The following is a 15,187-nucleotide window of genomic DNA, read 5'->3' on the forward strand; positions in this document are numbered from 1 at the left end:
ATACCTCTGCCCAGTCTCACTGAGAATTTCCCCCTAGCAGATCTGTGCCGTTTCACAGGCCAACGGCTCACACCAGTAAAGACCACGATGCACACTGTCTGTGGCAAGTCTCCTCTTCAGGGCATTGTTCCAGTGATATTACGCTTTATTTGACTGCATAAGACTCTGAATTAGGGATGGATGGATGGCTGCAGCACTAGGTTGAGAAGTTCTCACTGCCTAGAGCTGCAAGCTCAAATGCCTGTCAAGATAATTCAGCTTTGTATCATCTTTCTCAGCACGTAGCAAGACGGTAATGTGCAGTTTTCTGGATGGGCTGGCAAAGCACAAAAGAGAACCTGATGAACACACTCTTCTCTGCTCCATGTCAATATTACAGATCCCTTCAGTTTCCTGGAGAAATGGAATCCTATGAAAGGAAAATTTTTGCCCTCTTCAGGCTAAACTTCTCTTCTTCTGTTCTTCATTTATGTGTACTGTCCTCCATTGCAACGGTATACAAACTAGAACAGCATTAAAAGAAAACTTCATTCCTGTAAGCCTCAGATTAAAAAATAAATCAGTAAAATTACATACTCCATGTTCTGAAATGTTTGAATTCATCTCCTGTTTTAGGCTTGAGCTAGATGAATTGTGAGCTTTTCCAGAACAGCTAAAACTTTGGAGATCAGAGAATATAAATTATTTGGATGCTTCCTTCTGCTGAGGCAGAATTACAAAGAAGAATCCTTCCCCGCTGAAATATCTTCAATCCTCTCCAATCCTACTGCGTGCCCTTCAGTTACAAACATAGGGGTAAATGAAACAATAACATACTGGGGAAAAAAAATCACTTGAATTCAGCTACTTGTTTTTTCCTAGACTTGGCCAGGAATCCTATCAACTGAATCGAACATTAAAATTCTTCAATATCTTGACTAAAAATCTGAACATTTCCTTGGTTATTTCACTAACAGTTTCTAGAAAGGCACCCTTCCCAGCTTTTTCTCTCTTCTCAAGCAGAAGAAACAAGAGAGATATCTATCTGTGTTAAACAATTCTTTAGAATGGAATTTTGGATTTGTTTAAGATACCTTTTTATAATGCAAATGATAAACTGCAATAGAAGAGATGTAAGACAAATTTGATTGTTTTTTCACCCTTCTCTCATGTACATGCACAGGTTAATTATCCAAAATAAAATAGTTCTCTGCTAAGTACATGTTCATTTTAAAGACTTCTCTCTTTTTCGAAAATGTTATGTAAAAAGAAAAGTTGTTCAGGCTTCAGGAATTTCCTGTGAGAGTTATTAACTACAGAAAACTTGGGACAGTTGGGCACATCTCTGTCAAGGCATCCAGTCTGATCACAGCAGTTGCTTGCTGTTCTTGGACAAAAACCTGTGTTGTTTTCTAATGGCTGCAAGGCAAGCTGGAAACTTGTCACATTATTCCCACTGCAATTTTCCTTTCCAGGATCAACCAAGATATGAAGAACTAAAAAAGAAAATAAAAGCTGAGGATTTGACATAACATAAGCCCTCAAATGCTCCATTCCACCCTCAGCTGAGGTGTGTGATAAAGAAGAGCTATCACTGCAACAGTAGGAAAAGTGATCTCTCTGTCAGTATCTCTCTTAAGCAGGGAGAAGCAGGCTCACATCCATTACCTCCCTTCTCCTAAAGCATGTTAGAGGTAAGGGTGGGCAGTCATCATCTCTTGGAAAGACACCAAAAGATACAGAAGAATTTGACAGTAATGAAGAAAGACTCATCAAATTTCAGAGAAAATGAAAAGAAAAAAAAAAAGGAAAAAAAAAAAAAAAGACCCAGGAGGGAAGAAGGCAATCCTAAATTTAATCATTGTCCACAAACTCACCCAAAAATTCTTTCTATAGAGGTGTTACAAGCATTTTTGCTTTTTTAATGGTTGTCTTGATCATACGAAGTCTGTGTACTCATGACTGTGAACACACAGTACTACTCTCTTAACATGAGAGCACAATAGCAAAATGCTGCTCTACCAAGTCAAAAATGTTTGATGCAGAAAGTGTTAAGACAGCTCAAGAACACCTTGAAAGCTCTTGGTTTTGAGACATCTAGGTGAAATGAACAACAATTTTGTCAGCCTACACATGGTTGTGTAGGAAGATTATTACGGCTCCTGACTGATTAGCTAAACTGTCTCTGGGAAAAAAAAATCTTCACATTTTGACAGCTGTGCACACAGACATCATACAAATAACTAACTTAAAAGGGACAACATCATGGTAGAGTTTGTTTGAAGAGACTATCAGTAAAAAGTGCAAAGTGCATCTCCTCATGCTGATGGGTACCACAGTTTCAGTACGCAATTGTTTGGGTAAGAAAAGGCACATTTTGCTAGTTTTCTTATTTCTGATTTCTGCATTTGATACTTACAGCAGGAAAAAGAAAATTTCATAACGAAATTTAGAAGCGTGAATGTACAAACCTAGTCTACTCTCAGACCTTTAGATCGCCATTAAAAATCAGAAAAGACTAGTCAAAACCATTCCCCCATTCCTAAAGGGGAGCACAAAGAATTGGCTGTTTTAGTAGGATAATCTGTACTATCCATACTTCGTCTTTATATATGTGCCTGCTTCTGCAACATCCTTGTTTTAACCTATTAATAAATAGAGGGGATTAGTTGTATGAACCATAAGTCAAAAAGCAAGCACCACTGATGGAAAGATTTGGATCCCACTGTCTGAAATATCCTTCTTTGCTTTAAAACCAAATTAAGAGTAGTTTACCATTTCTTCTATTTTGATAACTTTTTTTTTTTTTTTTTTTTAACATTTTACTCTTCAGAGACTTCTGGAATTTCAGCTGAAGCTTATTTCCCTGCTTGGAATTAGCTTCAATTTGTGTTTCTCATGCAGTAGGTTAGCACAGATTGGTTCCAATACTAAAACCCAAGTAGAGATTGAATGAAAACAGATTTGTGAAAATGAATCTCTCCACGCCAAAATAAGATTTAAGGTAAAAATCATTAACATGGAAGGTCTTCCATGTGCTCCACTGTGACCTAGTGTTTTTGCTTTTTGTTTAGTTTTAGAAACAGAGCAAGGTACATCTTAAATTACATTTTCATTACCTGGAAAATTCATTGGCATAGCTAGTGGCCTTCCATTTTACAGACTGTTTAATTGCATATTGTACTTATAATAACTGTTATTTTTCTTTTATTCTTACCATTTCAACTGATCCATCCTTTGGATAATAGAGAAGCTCATAACGCCGAAAGAGTGAAGCATTTGGGTCATACCATTCAGCAGTGAAAGCATATCTATCATCTTGACTCTGAAACAAAAATGGGAGGGCTATCAGAGCAACCATACATGGTTTTAAATATACAAATAGCAATAACAGTAATAGTAGTAGTAATAATAATAATAAATAATAAACTTCCTTGCATTTGCTATCAGAAAAGTCAAAAAATTCATTAGTAAATGCATAGCCTGCACATCTTCATCTGCTTAACACAGCTGGTGACATCTTTTCGCTTGTCAGCTCTCATCTTCTAAGTATGATAAAAACAATATGGCAGTTTTCCAGGCAATCTAAAATCTTATTCTGATTTCATCACCCATTAAATCTGAATTATTGTAGCAGTTCTTGTTAGACTTCTTAATTTTGTGAAATTGAGGCAGGTATCTGATGTGCTTTGGTATGTTAAAAAAGTGTGTTTGCTCACAATGAAAATACTGAATTTTAACGTGCTTCCCACACAACTTTCAGGAAAACACTTTCCTCTTCCTGACCAGCGATACCTGAACTTCTGTTAATGCTGAGATAAACATATTCAAGCTAAGGACATTAGTTCAATTCACTACTTAAATGCCTGAAACTTACATAAAGCACAAGCAACCTGATCTCATTTACACCTCATTTTCTGCCATTACGGAGTGTGACCTGAAAGGTAGACTGCAATAATTATGAAACTGTAGCTACATGCTTAGCTTGTCTCCACTCATCCTTCGGGGAAGCAAGCACAAAGGCGATGCAGTGCACGTGGACGCGCAGCTCCAGCACCTCTTAGTGGTGTGTGTTTGGTAGCTATTGGTCCTACAAATACCAATTGTTTGAGAGCTGCTAGATGGAGCTCTACGTTTTTATTTTCCATATCCTTGCTAAATCTGATTGCTACTCCTGAGGGCAAGAATGGTCTCATCACAGGCTTCCACTCTTTAGAGGTACCTGCACTCTCTTATCTTAAACATTTAGGTACAACTGGGAGTTGAAGTTGCAGCCAAGCAGGCTTTTTTTGTCCTTCAGATTTTAGAAAACAGCAGTATTTCAGTTGTTTCAAAGACAGCCCACTAAGCAACCAGACAGAAGGAGTTCCCACGGGCTTCAATGCCTACTCCGGAACATCAGAAGGTAAAGAGTCGTAATCACTTCTGTGGTGAGTGGAAGCCTACAGACATTAAGCCAAACAAATCCGCGATCTTGCTTTTGTTGTCAGTGCAGCTTTTCTTCCAACATCTTCAGCTTAAAACTGACATAAGAGCTTTTGCAGGTTAAAGACTCAACAGAAGCAGCGGTGGGTAAGAATGAGATAAAAAAGAACAATTTCAGGATTTCACAGTGTGACGAACACGTATGTCTGGTCAGTTAAAGGCGTTGAGGCGAGTTCCCCACCCTACTGTCAGCCCGTACGGTGCCCTCCACTGCAAAACAAAGACATGACTGTAACACAGGGAGACTTGCACGGTGGGGGCAGCACAGCCTTATCTCTGCGCTACAGCCTTGGACATTACTTAAACATATGTTTTAGGTGCAGCATCGTGCACAAAAACTCCCTGAGGACTTAGCCTAGTTTCAGGCCCTTATTCACGCTAGTCCTGCTCGTGTCTTCATTGCTATCACCATCGTTCTAGACACATGTAAGCCAGAACAAACACCTTCCTACCTGAAAACTCACACCTTAGTTCTTCCATATAGGCATGTCACTGGCAATAAACAACATGGAGGGCTGACAGATTATAATAAATGACAAATTTCGCCCTTGATCTTAAATACACTCCTACTGCTGGAAGACAAGACAATCATTTGACTGATGAATTTGACCACCATCTGATCAAGGATGCATGGTACACACAATCACTTTGAGGCAGCTGTCTACCACAGAGGTTTTCTGAAAAAAAACACACTGCTGACATATGAAATAAATGAAGATGCACTCCTCATAACACCAAGACCGATACAATTGTATTTACGTTACCAATTTTATATTATAGCATCACTTTCAAACATGTTTGCTAGGTAGCAGTTGACAGAGAAGCTACTAATTTTCATTTATGTAAAAATTTGGAAATATCCAAATGTTTACTTGTCTCAGGCAAGTAACACGTTTAGATGAACAAGCAAAGAAAAAGAGTTTAGATTTTTCATTTAGTCACCAGTATCTTCACATTTACAGTGAGGAACTGCATGGTGTCTTGTCTGTTGAGGAATTGGCCAGCTTTTTTTTTTTCTTTCTTTTAACATATCCTTGGTTTTAAGATGCATTCAAAATTCATTTTCTGAGATCTTACCCAACATCCGAGCTATTCACATTTGCTATTTAGCAAGCCCTTCTGGCCACTGCTTTTTATTTAGCTGAATGGCAGAAATGACCACTCTGTATTACCTTCTTTTAGGATGGCAAGCAAGCCCAAGGTAATAAAGGCTGCTTAGACTCAGAAAGCACTGCTGAGCTAACCCCCAAATGCCCAGTAATGGAATCAGTTAGCAGGTAAATAGGAATTGGTTATTATTTTCTATCTGGAAAACACACAGAGCTAACAGTTTTCTAAAACGATCAAATTTAAATCTGTAAAGCTGGGCCATAACTAGAATTTTCTCTGCTTTACAGACATAAAAATATCACAATAAGTCATTTTTAAGTGCAGAGAACCGTATCAGAAGAAAGCTTACAAGCTTCAGGAAAACATTAGAAAAATAACTGAAACAGATTACATTTGTGAACAGGTAAATTGTTCCATACCGCAACGTGAAGAAATTCAACATTAAAAGCAACCTGCGGACTCTGCCAAGCAAGTACAATGTAAAACATGACAGGACTGCAATTTTACTATTCGAGATTCATACGGATAGCCTTAGAACTGACAGAAGGCAGTCCAGAATGCAATCACGAAATGGAATAATGCAAACACATTCAGATGAGCCCTTCCCAAGCATCGCAGTAAAACTGCCACTCCAACTCATCAAAAACATCAACCAATTTCATATCGTATGCTTTAAAAATTGACTACATACTAGACTCATAATAAATCCTTTTAAATGAGAAGTGAGCCTTTTGTTTAGTTACGTAATGCCACAGGATTTCAAAGGCAAATACCAAACACAAACATCTGTCCACTTCCCATCACATACTATAAGGACTGCAATAGAATATAAAGCCTTCACAACCCTGAAATTATCTTTTACAAATATTTACTTTCATCTTCCATTCAAGTGCACAATCCCCATAACTGCTATGGCAGACAACTTTCCTATGTACTCTTCCACGAGTGTGTCCCAGGCTGCCACATGGAAAGGAGTCTCAGAGACAGGCAGGTACTATGGGAAATGTGCTGGGGCTGCTCCTTGCCTTCTGCTCCTCCTCCTAAGAAAGGCAACTTGCAGAGAAAACACATGTACAGAACAGGGTGATCAGAGACCAGAGGGGATCTGCCAGGTGGTATCCTGCTCAGTGCACCAGAGGGGAAACGGCTGACGTGGTTAGGGACCAGTAAAATCATGTCACCATGAACAGCTCAAATAGCAACAAATCAAGTCAACTTAAGAATACCTTATAACTCCAAAAAAATTCCCCTTAAAACATTATTTCCATTCCTTTCTGTATCTGCACCCTCATCACAATTACACACAGCCTCTTCGATCACGACCACACTATTAACCAAGCAATACCTACTGAGACAGAAATAATTTTCCTTACGCTTTTCACATCAGTGGAAAAATTACCAGCATTAGAAAACCCAGCAGTGACTGTCTGCTTTATATTCACATACTGATAGTTTCAGGGTTGCTGTCTTTAGTTCAGTTTTCGCAGCCCCTTTCTATGGTAAAATCCAGGGCCACTGAAATCAGTGATCTCAGTCCACCTACTGCGAAGACAAAAAGAATAATCTTTCTCTTTATTCCTTCTTTCGCAAGCTGCAGGGAAAAGCATTTGGATATATGTGTAGGTTTTGCTAGCTTAGGCTTTTTGTTTATCCTTCTATGTGTGAATATGCAGTAGGAGTATGTATTCTATGGCTCTGTGCACAGGAGAAACATTTATTGAAGTACAGCTGAATAAAAAAAAATATATATATATTGTACTTAGTTCTGAAACTGATGGGAGTAGCAGGCACTCTGTTAGCATGGAGCTAAGTTCTGGAAGCTAAATCTAAGCATTTCTGACAGAACTGTGCTCATAAAAAACTCTGCAGCAGGGAGAAACAGTTTGTCTGGAAGGTGGCTGCCAAGGAAGCTCATAACCAGAAAGCAGAGCGCTTGGTAAGCTGGGCAGGAAATGATCTCTTGTCCTGGAAAGCTCACAGATTTCCAAAGGGCTTCTGTTCTGCAGTAAAACAAAAGCAATCTTCCAAAGCTTCTCATAAGAAACAACAGAGTGGTGGAACAGCAGCTCGGGAAGTAAAGAGGTTGCACGGGAAGGTGGAAGAACAATTTTATCCCCCTGCTCTGAGCTAGGCAGAACATGCAGCTGGTAACATACAGTTATCCCAACTTTAGGGTCCTTCCTGAGTACCGCACTATTCTACTGTTCCAGGATGAGCATCTCTGTCCTCTCCCTCTAGTTTTGACTAGAAATTTCATCCTAGAGATGAAATCCATCTCTTACGATGGAGTAAACAGGAAATCGGGGTTTCAGGCCATTTGTTTCTACTGGTCATGTGCAATTTCTGCCTCATCACAGTCTAAGAGAAGGGCAGTTGAGATGATTCCCCATGTTAACATACAGGCAATTAATTTTTACTAGGATCTCGCCTTTCATATGGCTTTATTCTTTTTCACTATACAGATAATTCTGTCCCATCAGTGAGCCTGAAGTTAATATTTTTCTACCTGTTTGCCAATCCGTGCTCTTAGCTGTAATCTCTACGATCTCTGGCTGACTAGGAGCAACCACCTGTGCTTAAAACAGTTCCCAGCCTGCAATGCACCGTGACTCCTTCAGCTTATTACTCAAGAAATTTCACATGAAACTATCCAAATATTTCTTGGAATTACAAAAGCTCTGAGGTATCTGGAAAGTGCACCTTTACATGCTATTAGTAATCCTGCCTCTACTGAGGGTTATATATGCAATCAGGAGCGGCAGCATGCATGAAATTTTGACACAGGCTCAGGGCCCATTGCCCACGTATCTGGAAGTTTAGGAGTCACAAAGCACGTCGCTGTTTTAAGTGGGTAGCTTCGTGTCTGCTGCTCCTTCGATTTTCCCAGTGACTCAGTGACTCCGAAATCCGATCTGAGGGAAATCAAATCAAAAGGACCTGAATCAACTCCCACTGAAACAATACAAAGACTGCAAAAAACCTCAGCAGAAGCTGGATCAGAGTCAAAAAGACCCGTCTTGATCTCCTGATTCCGTATTTTGTAAAACTCTGTGCCGTCCCAGGAAAAAGCTGTGCTCAAACACTGGTCTGAGCGATCAAGCTGTTTGTATGAAAATTACTGGGAACAGGTTGGGCCAGCAGGCAAGAACAATCCTCATACTGAATGAGTATTTCTCCTCATACAAAAAGAAAACTTTCTGGAAAGAGAGCCCTGAAACTTCCCAAAATTCTGGCAACAGCTTTAGGAGAAACATTTATTTAACAACCTTGCTGCTTCCTATGCCAGGCTGTAGGCACTCTCTGAAATGTTCTGGGAGAGCAAGAATATTTTTATAAAAAATTAGATGGTATTAAAGGACAAAAACACAAAATTTACAACTTTTCGGGTGAAGATATGAATCTGACTCCTATATAAGGTAATCTGCTTATGCACTGTTATGCACTGTCAGAATTTATAACATGCACTAACATGTACTTACATTTCTTAGAAATAAATAAATAAATTACAAGTGCATGCAAGTTTGCTGAGCACTCTCTTTGGCAAAAATTAGACTTTGTTGAAATGGCCAGCCCACAGGTATCTTTCTTCTCATCTTTCCTATTTTTTCTGTAGAACCTACAAAGAACTATTGCAGTATGTGTTGGTGCCTTCCTTTAGTAGATGTTGGTCTCATGCTCTTCAGACAACAGGCTGAAGTGTGGGACCTGACCAGCGGCCTTCCTCAGAGTCTCAGAATCGGATCCAGAAGTTATTGTTGTAGATGTATGCTGAATCTCTTAACAGTGGGTATCTAAGTCCTGTTATGAGTTATTTGAAACAGCTCCTCAGAGCTCACAGATCATTAAATCTTCTGGACTAATCACCACTTCAGATTTACCTTTACCACAAAAGGACTTCAGAGAAACTGTAAAGAAAGACAGCGATAAAATCCTAAACTGTGGAGCTGGAATCAGGGCTTGCAGCCAGATCCACCTCCACCTTCCTCCAAAGCAGCCACTCACAGACTCATGCTCCCCCAGCAGGCCACAGGTAGAAGCACTGTCACTGCAACACCTGCTTGCTGAAGAGCCCCAGAAATACTACTTCTATTGCTTTAAACTGTTCGCTGTTATTAGCTTTAGTGTTCTCCCATTCTAACATTCAGACAGCTTCGCTTTATTTTCAGCTGAATGCTTTTAGGTGTTACCTCCCCAGGGAACAGGACACCTAGCTTTTCAAGTAGCGCTGTGTTCTCATGTATTCAGAACACCAGACAAAAGCTGTCACTTCAGTGAGCTTTAAAAATGGGCTCAACCAGTGGGCTAGGAGTGCTTTTCTTTCGGGTAAGGACATCTCAGATGTGACAGTCCCCTGCGGATAAAACCATGAAGCTGAAAGAGCAAAATCAAAACCATTTAAAACAATTGGAGTCTCTACAAAAATGTTATGTAAAATGATGAAGTTGAAACATCAAACAAGACACGTCAAGCTAAATTACATTAATAGATGCCAAAATACTTAATGAGCTGGCCAACTCCATTTGTGCAAACAGTTTTCACCCAGGAGAGGGGAAAAAACATCATGACCAGTTTTCTGACATGCTACATAAAGGTTGATGGAAGTTAGAAAATGAGACCTTACAGCGGCCTTCCAGTACCTAAAGTGGGCCTGCGGGAAAGCTGGGGAGGAACTCTTTGTCAGGGAGTGTAGGGATAAGACAGGGGGGAATGGCTTGAAATGAAAAAAGGGGAGATTTAGCATAAGGAAGAAATTCTTCCCTATGAGGGTGGTGAGGCACTGGCCCAGGCTGCCCAGAGAAGCTGTGGATGCCCCATCCCTGGAGGTGCTCAAGGCCAGGCTGGATGGGGCTGTGGGCAACCTGGGCTGGTGGGAGGTGTCCCTGCCCATGGCAGGGGGGTGGAGATGGGTGGGCTTTGAGGTCCTTTCCAATCCAAACCATTCTGTGATTCTATGAATAAATGGGATACTTGTACTCTAAAAGCTGTAAAGCAATTCTAGCTTAGACAAACCAAACAGCATCACTCCCTTTCATACAGTCAGTGACGGGACTGCTACAGCGAGATGCCTTTCAGAGAGCAAAGGGACGGTGAGCGAAATAGTGACTGTCACTTTATCACAGAGCAAAGCACTTGCTGCTTCATCAAACATGTCTGTCTTCTTAGTTTCCAGGCACTGTATGCCCTTCAGTTTGATTGAACAAGAGGGCCTGTATGCACAACTTCAGACGGCAACAGTACTAGGCAAATACACTTCTGTACCACTACACTCTGCCTTCCGTTAGGACTACTTGTCCTTACTAAATGACAAGCAAACGCAAGAAATAATGAGCCCTGGTTCTTTCTACTCCTGTTTCCCTTCCCCAACTGTTTTACCTGTAACTTCTCTTCAGCTCAAGCATTTAATAAAGGCTGAAACCCACCTGGACTCTCTGATGTGTAACTAGGTTGAGCTCACAATGAAGTCTTTCTTTAAAGATGCCTTAGAAGGTTTCTTCCCTCTTTGCTTTACTGTGAAACCTGAAGGAACATCATTATCCCTCTGCCTGAAATCTGCCAGTAATTTCAGACTTACTGGGGAGAAAAGGGAGGACACAAGACAGTGGTCAGATACACATAACATGCAGACTGAAATCACATAAATTTTGTTTTTTTCTGAGGCAAGTAGGCTGAAAGCAGCTGTACAAAAAATTCCATTTGTACATTATGAGTAATTTCCTATCACCAATAATTCTTTAAAAGAAAAATATCCATTTAGGAGAGAAAAGGGAAAGGGAAAAAAAGGTGCAGAAACAGCTAAGCCATTAAATGTTGGTGACAATTTTGCAAGAAACAAGACTTCAAACATACTGGTGGCATTTAACGAACAGCATTTTAAGTGGCAGAAAGTGCTCTCATTTTCAGCATTGTAATGCACCTTAAGACCCAAAATGAATCCTCAGCAATGCACACTTATTATGTTGTGCAATTCAACCCATCTTCTACCCTTCACAGTTCCTTTAATACAGGATATTTTCCAGGCACAACATAAATCCACAGCACTGTGCAGATAGAGCTCTCAATTAGCTGTCTCTCAAATCTCATTTTCCTCCTCCTCCCCTGTCCATGTCTCTGCCACAGGCACTGGTACAAATTTTGTAGCTCCAATTCCACAGCCCCTTTGCTGCTGTTGGTCCTCCCACCACTTTCTCGACAGGCTTTTCTTCAGAGAGTCAGAAAGATCACTTTCAAATTGAGAAACATCTGGCAACTGCAATTTCCATGGCAATGTCTTGACTACAGACAATTCTCAAACTAAACCTCGCATTCAGAAGTTCACTGGTGAATTCTGGAAGTCTCTTTTTCCCCCCTCTCCTTGTATAAGGCAAATCCTACCTAATGAAAATTTCACAGAAGTCCTAGACAACTATTAGAAACTAATTAAGATTGGTTAAAATTTCAAAAATCTTAATCAACACTGGAAATCTTTTAAACAAGTGAAACACTGCTGCATTTAGAACGCTTCCCCTGCCATAAACAGGTGCTACTTCCTCCAGATCCAGTTACCTGACTCCCACTACTACTGGTACCCAGCTTCTCAGATACCTTTTGGCTTATGCACATGCTTTTGGCACATGGCCATTGCTGCCCAGACCTTCTGCTGCCAAGTAATGTGGGGATATTTCTGTCTCTGTAGCACTGACCAAGTTAATCGTCACCTTTGACTGGGATTTTGGTTCAATAAATCCACTCCATATGTGCAGGGCTCTCAATGAGCACAGCCCTTAAAGGCTGAAGACCCAAAACTTTCTTCCCAGATTTAGAAATCTGCATTCCCACCTCACAACAACAACGTTATCTGGCTGTTCTGCCAATTTGCTAAGGAAGAAATCAGCTTTTACTAGATTATGCAAATTCTGCAGGCTTTCTATGTAGTATGTAGGCGTGATTAGTGTAACCTATTCTTTCCCCCTCCAGTCTCTCATGTAAGAGAGTCAAGAACTGAAATCCTCAACCCTTAACTCCAACCCTCTGCAATTACATGTTATAATTAAGTACTTAGTTATGGACTCATGGTATTTTTCTAATGATGTTGGAATGCAATTTCTCTAAAACACATGAAGGACCCCACACTGCTGCTCCTGCTCCGTGAAGACAGGTGTAGCTTTAGAAGACCAGCTAAACTTCATCTTGAAGGGAGTATCTCTCCATTTAATGCATGCTACATGATGTACTTTATAAAGCTGAAGATCACAAGTTATATTATTGTACTCCTTAATTACATGGCCCCATATAATTTCTCTAGTAGTAGTCAGTAGTGCTCAGCATTTTCCTACCTGCCTCCACCAACTCAGGAAGAGTGTGACAGTGATTATAGCGAAAGCAGAGCCGTTCCCTGACTCAGAAAAGCATCTGTAACACTCCTCATCTCACAGGCTTGGGGCACTTGCATAATTACATTTCAGGATACAGCTTAGGTGCTTTGTAGAATCCATCAGTAGTGGCAGAACTCACACTGCCGTGGTCAGCTGCTGGATGCTGGGTCTCTGACTTTGAAATAGGAGGTTAGCGTCTGCATGTGACCCCAGAAAGGACAATAGGGCTGCACATACACTCAGATACCTGTGCACATCCCATTACACAACCCTTCCTGTATTGTACGTACAGGAAAAACAGTTTTGAAAGGCTCAAAACTCATCCAAACATTAACGTTGATAGTCACACTCAAAGGTAGTCTCCTTTCATACATCTTTCCTCTGTCAAAACTCCAGCTTTCAATTTCCAAGCCTTTCAAAACAAAAGCTCTTTGGAGGAACACTGAATTTTTATTAATTTTGTTTGTTTGCTTATTATTTGTCTGTTTTCTTATTTATTAGGACTGAGAAAATATTTCAACTTGTTTTCCACACATTCTTATTCAAGTCTTCCATTCAACTTTCGACTCCCAGTAGAAGCTGTTTGGAAAATTTCCAGCAGAATGGTTCAAGTCTCAGATCATTATGGGCAGCTGGAAGTAGAGGTTCAAAAGGAAAACACCTACAAATCCTGAACGAAAGCTCTCACGAGCACTTCAGGTTAACCTAATGCCTTCAGCATCTTGAAATTATCTCAGCTTATAATAAGGTTCTGAAAATTGGTCTTAACAAGAACCAATTGTTTGCCTTGGAATCACAGCTAAGGGTGTCCCTCGGCCCGCTGACACCAGTGAGCGTTAACACCCTGGAGTTCGAGTGAATGATCCAAAGACCAAACGTGCTGCATCCAGCTTGAACAGTCAGAGCATGTAACGGTGCAGTAAAGATTTACGATGCCCTGAAGTACGCAAACAACCCTGCTGACAGGTTTCTTATTCACTACTATGGGCACGTAAAGCAAGTACTTTGCCTGCACTACTGTTTAACCAAATGCTGAAGTTAACACACTTCCTAGATTTTTTCCTAGATTGTGTCAAATATTAATTCTAACATAGGTGGACTAAATCCAGACCTCAGCTAGCACAGATGTTGTGGTCATATACCCTTTAATCTGCTGTCAGGCTAATGACAAGTTAGCTGTGAACAGTTCTCATGGCAAAAGCTGTTCAGCAGCTTCCCAGGAGTAAAGTTGTCAGAAAGTAAAATCCTTTGCGGCAGTGGAAGCAGAGTGGGTAGTTTGAATCCTGTTCTTAAACTCTGCCATTCCTACTGGCCTTTTACAGGTCAATTTTATGAAGATTTCTTTGATGAGCTAACAAAAATTACTTCTCTTCCAGAGCAGAGGACTTTTGTCATCACAGTTTTGAGCAGCCTGCATTAGTCCCCATTAGTATGTGAAGGTCTCTGCTGGATGCGGGCAGTGACTGAAGAATAACAAACCTGTACATGGTTTGGGTCAAATAGCTTAGTTCCACCTTGACAGATTATCCCCTGCATTAGTGAATTCGATGCTCGACACTTTTACAAAAAGGAGGTTGTATTTCCCACTTCATCCTTTTGTAAAATGGGAATAATCACCATCAAGGTCTATTACACCAATAGGAACAACCATCAACCACAGAAGGACAGCAAGATTTAATGGATTAAATATCCAGACTGCTTAAGTATAACCCCCCACCTTGTTTTTCCCAAAAACAAGGCAAAGGCAGCTCATTTGGTTCACTCTCCTTTCCCACTTCTGCAGACTCTGTTGCAGTGCAGAAACCTGCAGAAGGAGCCAGAACAGGGCTGCTGTCCCTGCCCAGCCTGCTGGCTCTGCAGCTGCCATGAGCAACCTCTGCTGGTCCGGCAGCTGCAAGGACTGGATCCACACCGCTGCTCATCCCTTTTCCCCAGTGAGCTGGGGATGTTCAGGCTTCGAAGCCGTAACTCGGTCATTACAGTGTGCCATAAGAGAGCACATCAGGCAAGGCAAGGACAGCATTGCTATTAGGTAACTAGAAAATCCGTGGCATAATGCAGTCCTGCTCCACAACTGCCATCCCCAGATACTACAGTAAGAGAATGAACACAGGGAAAAGATAAAACTAGAAGGGGTACTAGGTTTAGTGAAAGATCGTACCTAAATATGCATGGCATTCATGTGGAAGAACAGGTACACAGCCTCAAGTATGCATGCACACATCCTCCCCTTCCCATGTGTATACATCTCTGGTGTGTGG

The 15,187-nt window shown here is 40.7% G+C and overlaps 1 protein-coding gene across 1 annotated transcript in view; it reads right to left on the minus strand.

Moving 5' to 3' along the window:
- The window catches only part of NME7 (NME/NM23 family member 7), a 93,616-nt gene that overhangs the window by 72,001 nt on the left and 6,428 nt on the right, over nucleotides 1-15,187 (minus strand). The window contains exon 2 of the mRNA XM_084300465.1: nucleotides 3,197-3,304. Coding sequence (XP_084156591.1) covers nucleotides 3,197-3,304 — 108 coding nt within the window. The remainder of the gene's footprint in view (nucleotides 1-3,196; nucleotides 3,305-15,187) is intronic.

Source organism: Netta rufina, assembly GCF_964035555.1.
Source record: "Netta rufina genome assembly, chromosome: 1".
NCBI lineage: Eukaryota > Metazoa > Chordata > Aves > Anseriformes > Anatidae > Netta > Netta rufina.